Source organism: Nannospalax galili, unplaced genomic scaffold (genome assembly GCF_000622305.1).
Source record: "Nannospalax galili isolate Female #2095 unplaced genomic scaffold, S.galili_v1.0 scaffold307, whole genome shotgun sequence".
NCBI classification, from domain to species: Eukaryota; Metazoa; Chordata; class Mammalia; order Rodentia; family Spalacidae; genus Nannospalax; species Nannospalax galili.
The window spans coordinates 6,064,493-6,074,855 of NW_008359625.1; the positions used below are offsets into that span (position 1 = coordinate 6,064,493).

General features: G+C 46.9%; 1 protein-coding gene across 5 annotated transcripts in view; it reads right to left on the reverse strand.

Moving 5' to 3' along the window:
• Nucleotides 1-1,358: 1,358 nt before the first annotated feature.
• Dennd2a (DENN domain containing 2A) overlaps nucleotides 1,359-10,363 on the reverse strand; it is a 139,245-nt gene continuing 130,240 nt past the window's right edge. For 2 of the 5 annotated variants that reach the window (XM_008823511.3, XM_029558860.1), the window contains exons 15-19: nucleotides 8,730-8,771; nucleotides 6,592-6,709; nucleotides 6,014-6,253; nucleotides 4,300-4,386; nucleotides 1,362-2,635 (exon numbers count right to left, since the gene is read on the reverse strand). In XM_008823511.3, the coding sequence (XP_008821733.1) occupies nucleotides 2,604-2,635; nucleotides 4,300-4,386; nucleotides 6,014-6,253; nucleotides 6,592-6,709; nucleotides 8,730-8,771 (519 nt within the window). In that variant the 3' untranslated portion in view covers nucleotides 1,362-2,603. Of the gene's footprint in view, nucleotides 2,636-4,299; nucleotides 4,387-5,246; nucleotides 5,593-6,013; nucleotides 6,254-6,591; nucleotides 6,710-8,729; nucleotides 8,772-10,363 lie in introns of those variants that run through there. The other 3 variants (XM_029558861.1, XM_008823512.3, XM_029558862.1) reach the window with 3 other exon arrangements.

Consider the following 10,363-nt stretch of genomic DNA (forward strand, 5'->3'; position numbering starts at 1 on the left):
AAGGGAGAATTTTTTTCAAAAAAACCAAAAAAAAAAAAAAAAAAAAAAAAAAAAAAAAAAAGCAACAACAGCAGCAACAAAAAAAACCAAAAGAGCACTGGCTGCTCTTGCAGAGGACCTGGGTTCAAGTCCCAGCACTCACATGGCAGCTAATAACTGCCTGTAACTCCAGTTTCAGGGGATCCAATGGTCTTCTGACCTCTGAGGGCACTGCATGACATGTGTGCACTTACATACATACAGGCAATACACTCATATACATATCAATACACTCATACACATATAAAAATAAAATAATAAAAAAAATTTGTGTGTACATATGTATGCTTATGTGAATTTATATGTACCACATGAGTGCAGGTGCCCATGGAAGCCAGAGGAAAGTTCACACTCTGAGGGTTTTGAGTCCCAATGTGGGTACTGGGAATCAAACCCTGGTCCTCTGCAAGAACAAATGCTGTTGGGGGCTGGAGAGATGGTTCACTGATTAAGAACACATGCTGCTCTTATAGAGGACCCAGATTTAATTACCTGCACCTGCATTAGACACCTCACAGCTGGCTGTAACTAACGCCAGCAGCCTGTAACTCCAGTTCCAGGGGTTCTGATGCCCTCTTCTGGCCTTACTGGTCATTGCTCAAGCACACACATAAATAAGTCTTTTTTTTTTTTTTTTTTGGTTTTTTTGAGACAGGGTCTCTTTGTAGCCTCAGCTGGCCTGGAACTCACTTTGTAGACTAGGCTGGCCTTGAACTCACAGAGATCCACCTGCCTCTGCCTTCTGAGTGCTGGGATTAAAGGCATGCACCAGCAATGCCCAGTGACAAAAAAGATTTGTGAGTCCTGGGATCAAACTAGGTCCTCAGGCAGATCTCTTTGAGTTCAAGGTCAGCCTGGTCTACATAGTAAGTTCCAGGTTGGCAGGGACTACAGGGAGACCCTGTCTCAAAAAGACCAAAAATTTTTTAAAAAATTATTTGTGTGCATGTGCGTGTGTGTGTGTGTGTGTGTGTGTGTGTGTGCGCGCGCACGCGCGCACACCTGAAGTGGTGATCAGAGGCTAACTTTGTGGAGTTAGTTGTCTCCTTCCACCTTTCCATGGGTTCCAGGGATTGAACTGTTGCATCCCCTGGAAGTGGAGTTATGGACAGTTGTTAGCTGCCATGTGGGTGCTAGGAACTGAACCTGGCTGGCTCCTCTGCAAGATCAGCCAGTGCTCTTAATTACTGAGCCATCTCTCTGGCCCCATGTTTCCCATTTTTAATATAAAGAGCATTGAGAAAAGCATCATACAAGCAGCCTAGTTCATTCACCCAATTTTAATTATTGCTTAAGTAAAATATAAAAACATGTTTATCAAATAGAATATACACTTACTAAGAATGTTGATAAAGATATATATTTATTTACTTGGAGTTTTTAAGTAAACAGTATAATAGAAAATAAGTTAGAAAAGTATGTATATTCCAAAACACTAAACATGATCATTTTGGGCAATATAAAACATGCAGAATAATTGCTATCAGTAAAAATAAGTAAACTGAAGGACTTGTCTGGGTACGGACTCCTGAGCCCCAACACTCCCATCTGCACTTGGGCTTCCCCAGTCTCCCAGCTACACATCTACTCAGGTTCATCCTGTCCCACCCCAGGGCAGAGGCTGAATTTTTGTCAGGAGTACTGGTTGCATGCAGGGGGGACCCAGCAGTGGGTTATGCTGGGGTAGTGGCCCCGAAGCTGGCTCTGAGAACCTGCCCGTGTTGTATACCTGGCTCTTGCTACCTCCCACTGTCCAGACTGTGGCCTCCTTCTGTGCCTACTGCCCATAGAAGTCCCTCCCATCTCTGCATCTCAGTCCGTTTTGCTGAGTTGGGTCCCTGGAATAAGAGGGGACTAGGTTGACAGTAGTGGTCTATGTGTCAAGAGTGGGCTATAAGAAACAGCAAAAACTTTTAGATCCCCAAGAACACTTTATTAACATAGTTAGGATTTCCTCCTTTTATGTATCCTTTTAAAAGTCACAGGCTGCTTGGGCTTGACTGGTTTCAATATAGCTTCTAAGGAGAGAGAAAATGCAGTAAAAAAGAGTGACCTCCATGATCTCTACCACCAGGTGGCGTCATAGACCCGCTGGGAAGAGCCAGTAACCTGGGCAGCAACATCCCTGTAGGGATGGATCCCTTCTGTGCTGGTCACTCTTCTATCTCCTCCCTCCTCCTGTCTCCACAGCTGTCCACAGGCTGGCCCAGAAAAGATGAAAGCAGTGTAGGAGAGACTTTTCTTAGCTCTAGCAACAGAGAAAGAAGACCCCCAACACTTTTCTTCTTCTTTTTAATGTCTAAGATTTAAAAGATCCCATTGCCAGAACCAACCACAGTAACAAGAGTTTGCATGTTGGCAGGTCCAGTCCTTCCTGGGACTGTCCTGAGCATCTGCCACTGCCCAGCTCACAGGTGCCATCCTGGCAGGAGCTGGGAGCTGGCATCCATACTGGTCTGTCTGAGCTCTGGGGACAGCCCATGGCCCACAGCCTCACACCAGGAACTGTGTTGGAAACCTGTGGTCCTCCTAGAGGGAAGTTTTCCCTTGAGCCAAACTGAAGGTTATTTCTTGTGCAGAAACTTCATTTTATTGCCTAAAAAAGAAAGCGAAGATACCTTATCAGCAGATCAAGAGAGTGAGTTAAATACTGCCCTTCTACAGCAGTGGCCACTGTTGCCCGATGCTACCATGTAACCTCATTCCTCCCCTGGAGAAGCTGGGGTTCTCCCTTCCTAGAGTTGGAAGGAACCTGCCCTGCTTTACTCAGGGGCTCTTTAGACTTGGGGGTCTGGAAGGAAGGCTGGCAGAGGGTACAGGAAGGATGGCTTCTGACAGAGCAATAAAGGAGACAATAAGTAGATGCATCCCTAAGGTGCCGAGCAGGGAGGAAACCCCAGCAACATGTAGGTGTGAAGGAGGACCCCCAATACCTTCTTGGAGCCCAGTCTCTCTGACCTTTTCCCTATCTCTCTTCTCATTCTCTGTTTGCTTTCTTTTCTTTTCCTATTATTTATTTATTTATTTAGGTCCTTTTGAGACAGGGTCTCCCTGCAGTCCCAGCCCCTGGTCTAGAACTCCCTATGTAGACTAGGCTGGCCTTGAACTCACAGAGGGATTAAAGGCGTGCGCCACCATGACCAGACTTTCTTTTCTTTTTTTAAAAAAATCTTTGATTTATTTTATATTGAATGTTTTGTATGAATGTATGTAAATTTTATTAACTACCAAACCTGCTCTCCAGCCTCCTTGCCCCCTCCCCCCTTTCTTTCTTGGCCCAAGCTGATCTTGAACTTGCTACGCAGACTAAGCTGTTACTGAACTGTTTTTGAAAAACTTTATTTGCTATTATTCTTATGTGTGTAACTATGTAGATCAAGCTGGCCTTGATCTCACAGCGATCCACCTGCCTCTGCTTCTCCAATGCTGGGATTAAATGTATGGACCACCATGGCCTACTGCAGTTTCTTTAAAATTTTTTTTTTTTTTTTTTTTCGTCTTTTTTAGACAGGGTCTCCCTGTAGCTCCAGCTGTCCTGGAACTCACTATGTAGACCAGGCTGGCCTTGAACTCACAGAGATCCACCTGCCTCTGCCTCGCGAGTGCTGGGATTAAAGGCGTGCCCCACCATGCCCAGCCTAAATATTTATTTTTATTTTATGTGTATGAGTGTTTGCTTGTGTGTAAATATGTGCACCATGTGCGTGCCTGGTCTCTGCAGAAGCCAGAAGTGGGCATTGGATTCCCTGGAACTGGAGTTACAGATGGTTGTGAGCTGCCATGTAGGTGCTGAGAGCTGGTCTCTGGTCCTCTCCAAGAGCAGCAGGTACACTTGCACTGAGCCTTCTCTCCAGCCCCTATCGCTGACCTCTTGATCCTTCTGACTTTACCTTCTAAATGCTAAGATTACACACCTGAGATTTTATTTCTCCTGTAAGGACTTTGCTGATTAAACTATAGTCTTGATTCTTCTTATATTTCTAGTTTTCAGAGGCCAGGCGGAGTCCTGCCTGCATTACTCCCTGCCTGGTCCAGGCCTGCTTCCTCTTTTCAGTTCCCAAGAGACTTAGGAAAGGAGGAGACTGTGGCTAAGATGACAGGAAGTCTACCTAGAGCCCAGAAAGGAGCACTAGGGACAGATTAGGAGAGAAGGTGTACAGCCCATTTCCTGTTCTGCTGAGGGTTCCCAGCTTCAGGGACAGAACTAGCCAAGAGTAGAAGAGACAGTCTGAAACGCGGTGACAGGGACCCAGGCCTTACCTAGTCCCTTGAGGAACTTATTGACGCCACTGTGCTCTCCGATGGGGAGTGTCTCCAGGTACTCTTGGGCTCGGACCTCAAATAGACCTGGTGACAAGAGACACCCACTCATTTTAGTTCTTGTCTTTGAGCTTCTATAATAATCTCTTCCCTCACCATCACTGGGAAGGGAAGCCTTGCTTTGGAGCTGAAGCAGCTTCTATAAACATGTTCTGATTCATGAGGCTTGCAAGGATTTTTATTGTCCTTATAATTGCCCGACCTTGACCAACAGCTGTCTTTGGAAAGCTGTAAAGCCAGTTCATACATGAAATTCTATTCTATTTTCACTCAGCAGACACCCTCCAAGTATTGACACCCTGCCAGGAAACGGGTTCCAAAGATGAACCAGACAGTGGAGAAGCTTGCAGATGTTCCCATTTCCTTGAACTTCCTTGTCAGGGAACCTGGGCCAACCAGTGCAGTTCTGTGGAGCCCAACTGCCATTCCTGAACTCTGGAAGGCAGGGCCCACCGCCTGTCACTTCCCAGGGCCCTTGGGCTTTCTTTGCCTCCGGCACTGTCTTGTTTCTGGTGGGTCTTCCATGGACAAAGTGCCCCCCACATTAGTTATCTTTCTTATCAATTAGTGGCCTGCAAACCCAGTTAAATGTAGTCAGCAGCAATTCTATTTAAAAAGAACCTTCACAGGCCTGGAGAGCTGGCTCAGCAGTTAGCACTGGTTGCTCTTACAGCAGACCCAGGTTTGGTTCCCAGCACCCACATGGTGGCTAACAACCATCCGTAATTCCAGTTCCAGAGGATTCAGTGCCCTCTTCTGACCTCCACAGGCACTGCACAACATGGGTACACCTACACACATGCAGGCAATACACTCATACACATAATATTAAAAAAATATAAAAAGAACCTTCAAATGAAGCCCATCCTTTCATACTCTCTAATCCATTTTTCTCTTGTCCTGTCATTATCCTTATCAGAACTACCTGAAGTGTGGCTGCCTGTCTTTCCTGTGCGAAGGGCTGTAGGACTGTAGAGTTTTGAGCCGAGTTCACAGCACTAGAGAACTTCCAGGCTTAAGGCCGGCTGCTCCTCTGGAACCTTCTGGCCTCTGCACAGCCACACTGCAGAGGCAAGTGCCTTCCCCTCTCAGGTGTCGCTTCCCTCTGCAACTGCCTTTACCAGCTTTCCTAGATTTTAGACTCTCAGAACAGCCAAGGCAACCGACAACAGGCTGGGATGCTTTCTCCTTCATGCTGTATTCCTTTGTTTCTCCTTAGAAGCATGATCACACCTAAGCAGACAGGGACAGGGCAGGAAAGAAAAGAATTCGAAGAGAGGAAGAAGAAGGTGTGGTCCGGGTGGCAACTGAAGCAGGCTGCCCAGGTCCACCCAGGGCAGAGGCACAGGATCATGACCTTCCATCACCATGCCCTCCTCAGACTCTTGCAGAGGTCAGGAAGAGGAACAGACCGGAAAAGCAGAGGAGCCTAGGGAAGAGAAGGGGCTGCAGAGATGCAGGAAGGGACAGGGGAAGTCAGGGAGGGGCAGAGGTTGGCAATGTTCACCAGCTCAAGTGTGGTCTGATCAGCTCCCTGAGGAGGTCAGAATGTCATTCTTGTCTGTGCTTTTGTCTATGACCTTCCTCCCTTGCCTAGCCGCTTGCAGCCTGGACATCTCTATCTTACTGGTCCCAACATGGATGGTGCTCTAACCTTTGGCATCCTGCCGGCGCAGCTCTCGCTCCTGGATGAAGCCACGGAAGGTCTGGGTCTCCATAAAGACCTCGAGGAATCTGCGCAGGCTCTTTGAGGAGACAGCTTTGCGGAAGGCCTCTCGTTGCAGGCTTCTCTCCTCGCCGGATGTCAGGAACAAGGAATAATGGCCCACAATCTCCACGAAGAAGCGAACAAAGGCTTCGGATACCACCTCATTCAAGGGGTTGGACTCAGAGCCTGAGTAAGGCAGGGAAAGCCCAGAACAGTGAGGGTGGTCAGTGGGCCAGAGCCCAAGAGATGCAGTTAGTGGTCACAGCAATGGCTATTTCCCTCCATGGCCCCTTGTAACCATATGAGAGAAAGGGTCCCTACAATTAAGTTGCCTCTTCCTTTTAGAAGAAGTATTTTAGACCCTAAGTGGAGGAAGTGGGGAAAACTCCCACAATTTATTGTTGCAATGAAATTCATATGAAGGGCTGAGCCCACTTTCTCTCCTCATGCCTCCCTTATTTTCCCACTTAGCCCAAAGCCAATGGGTAGTCATTGGCCAGTCACACCATGGGGCTTGCATTTACCATGCATGTAGTCCAGTGGGCCTCCATCCTGGTCACAGGCCAGGTCATTCCTCTGCTCCAGAATATGTTCCAGGGCCACCTGAAGCTTCCGGGGCAGAATGGAATCCTCATCTTCCATCTGCAAGGCAGAAGCAGCAGGTGTATCACACGCCAGGCAGCGGGGCTACATACTGGCTGGCCCACATGCTGGCTATGCCTGTGGGCAGCCTGGCTCAGGTCCTAGTTTACATTTTTTTCATACTTATTTTGTGTGCATGTGTGTATATGTGAATGCGTGTGCTCATGTATCATAGGCATGCACATGGAAGAGGACAACTTGTATGAGTTGCTTTTCTTTGGTCTGACATGTCGGTCCTGAGGATTGAACTCAGATTGTCAGGCTCTGCAGTTACAGTTTTACCTGCTGAGCCCTCTCTCTTGCCCTCAGCTTCTAGTTTAGTGGAAGAACATGGCTTAGAGCCAGAGATCAGAGGTTTGAATCTCCATTCTACTTTTTTTTTTTTAAATTTATTTATTATTTTTATTTTATGTGTATGTGTGTATTGTCTGCATGTAGGTAAGTGCACCGTGTTGTGCAATGCCCATGGAGGACAGAAGAGGCTGTCAGATCCCCTGGAACTGGAGTTACGGACAGTTGATAGCTGCCATGTGGGTGCTGGGATTTGAACCCGGGTCTTCTGCAAGAACAACCAGTGTTCTTAACCGCTGAGCCATCTCTCCAGCCCCCTCCATTCTACTTTTTATAAGTTGTGAGAGCTTTGCTTTCCTCACTGGTAAGACGGGCCACCAATTAATATTGACCTCACCTTGGAGATTAAATTTCATATAATTCCACTATGAAAGTGCTTGACACTCAGGAGATGTTTCCCACTGCCCTCACCCCAAAGGGCAGCAGCTAGCACTCCTAGGGGGGACTCTGGGCAGGGCAGGCGAGCAGTGTGAGATGAGGCTGGTTTTCTCACCTGGGCCTGGGGAGATGAAAGGCTGATATGAAAAGACTTTATGATCATTACAGAAAACACCTGAAAGTGCTGGACATGGTGGTGAATGTCTGTAACACCAGCACTTGGGAGGGGGGGAATTTGTTTTCCAGGCTAGCCTGGGCTATATAGGGAAACTTTAGCTAAAAAATGTAAGATCTAGGGGCTGGAGAGATGGCTCAGCAGTTAAGAGCACTGACTGTTCTTGCGGAGGACCCGGGTTTGATTTCCAGCACCCACATGGCGGCTAAGAACCGTCCTTAACTCCAGTTCCAGGGGAATCCGAAGCCCTCTTCTGACCTCCATGGCATTGCACGACACGGGTGCACTTACATACATGCAGGCAATACACTCATACACATAAAATTAAAATAATAAATAAAATATTTTTTTAAAAAGTAAGATCTAAATAGTAACAACCACCGCACTCATCTGTTTTCTGTCAATCTCCTTCCCAAGGCAAGCAGCACTGATGTCTTGATCGGCTTTCTTGTCAATCTTTATTTTTTAGACAGGGTATCGCTATGTAGCTCTGGCTGACCTAGACCTCACAAAGCTCTGCCTGCCTCTGCCTTCCAAGTCCTAAGATTAAAGTCATGAGCAATCACACCTAGCTCCTATTAATCTTTTTTAAAAAATGGAGAGTCATCTTTCCAGGTGGCCCTTTTATGATTTTTTATTTATTTTTATTTACTTTTTTTGTCTTTTTGAGGCTTCCTGTAGCCCTAGCTTGACTGGAACTCACTATGTAGACCAGGTTGGCCTCAAACTCACAGAGATCCACCTGCCTCTGCCTCCTAAGTGCCGGACTAAAGGCGTGTGCAATCACACCTGGCTTTTGTTTTTTTTTTTTGAGACAGAGTCTCTTAGAACTCTTCATCCTCCTGCCTCCCCTCAGACGCTGGGATTACAGGTGTGCATGCCACCATGCCTGGCTGTGTTCTGACTCTTAATTGGTAGAAAGCCTGTTTGTATCTATAGGGAGGAAATCAATGTTTTGTTAAACTTTCCTTGGCTGGTCTTGGCCTGAGATGGTCCCGTTGTCCAGCTCTGCCAGTGTCTTGAGGCTTACGATGGACCCTTTCCAGAGTTGGAAGTTGAGCCCTCAGGAATGAAGATGTGAAGGCAAAAGAGCAGCAGCTCAGCCCTCGCACTCACCTGTCTGAGGAATCTGTTGTTGATGAGGTCAACCACCAAGACCTACAGGACAGGGGAAGGGTGATGAGAATTGTCACTATGGCTTATGGAACAGAGATGAACCTGTAGCTTCCTTCTAGCTGGAAGGTGGCTGGAGTGCGTCTGTATGTGTGTATGTGTGTGTGTGGCAGGGGAGAGCGCAAGCTGTGGTTCCTGATGTGATTACCATAGCTACAGATGATGACATGGGAGGGAGCTTCCCATTCTAGCCAGGACATGTGTGTGTCAAAGTCAGACTCCCAGCCCTGTTTTGATTGGCTATAGCAGAGCTTTAGTTTCTTGTTTTAGTTTATAGGACAAAAGATGACAGAGACCTCTACTTGTTGCAATTCCACTCAACTCTGCCTCTCTTGGGGATTTGCCCTTTTGCTTCCTAGTTCACCAGTGAACCTGCCACTTCTTTCAAAGGGATAGGAGAACCTGGCAGAGGAGTGGGGTCTGGTGGGGACACCATAAAGCTTCAGGCTGTGCACCTTTGTTAGTTGTGGCTTTCAGGAAGAAGCACTGTCTGTCTGTCTCCTCAGGGTCATCTGAGACCCAGGACTGGGAGTAGGGAGGTGTGAGTGAGGTAGACACCTAGTGTGCAAAGCTTAATACACTCATGTATGGTCCCTGAGAGTGGACCCTCACTCAGAACCCAGCTTAAGCCACTGGCTATAATGGAGCAATGTAGTCCAGGCTGGCTAGGGGGCCTGAACGGCCTGTCTGGAAACAGAAACTTGCTGGGGAGCTGAGGGGCTCTCTCCTCCTGCTCTCCCTTCCCCAACTTCTGGGATGAACTGAGGGATGTGAGGATCACAAAGCTCCAGCACAAGCCCCCTGGCTTTGAAGACCAGCATTTGCAGCCCCAGGAGGGTAAATGGATGGTACCCTCAACCAGGTTGAGCACTGACTAGTATAGTTTGGTTCCTGTTTTCCACTCTGACTGCTGGGATCCTCAGGACATCAGGTGGGGCAGAAACTACTTAGAGGAAAAGCATTAAATAATTCCAGTACTGCCAAGTAGCACATTCTCCACTTGGGTAATAATCTATAAACCTAGAATATGATTATAATCATGTTGTGATGGATAGAGCCTTGTCTCAAACTTGACAGCCTCCTGGCTTACTTCTTGAGTGTTGACATTACAGGCATGTGACATGACCTTTTGTCGATATCTCTCCATCCCCTTAATTCTGGCCTTCAGTTATTACGATGATTATTTATTTAAAAATTTTTAAATTAATTTATTTTTATTTTATGTGTATGAGTGTTTTGCCTGTATGTATGTAAAAAAGTACCTGTGTCATATAATACCCATGGAAGGCATTGGAGCCCCTGGAATTGGAGTTAGAGATGCTTATTAGCCACCATGTGGGTGCTGGGCACTGAACCTGAATCCTTTGCAAGAGCAGCCACTGCTCTTAACTGCTGAGCCATCTCTTCAGCCCATTATTATTATTATTATTATCATTATTTTTTTCTGTACTAGGGATTGGACCTAGGGACTTGCACATGGTAGGCAAGTGCTCTACCACTGAGTTAATCCCTGGCCCTATGGCTGGCTTTCTTTTCTTTCTCTCTCTCTCCCTCCCTTCCTTCCTTCCTTCCTTCCT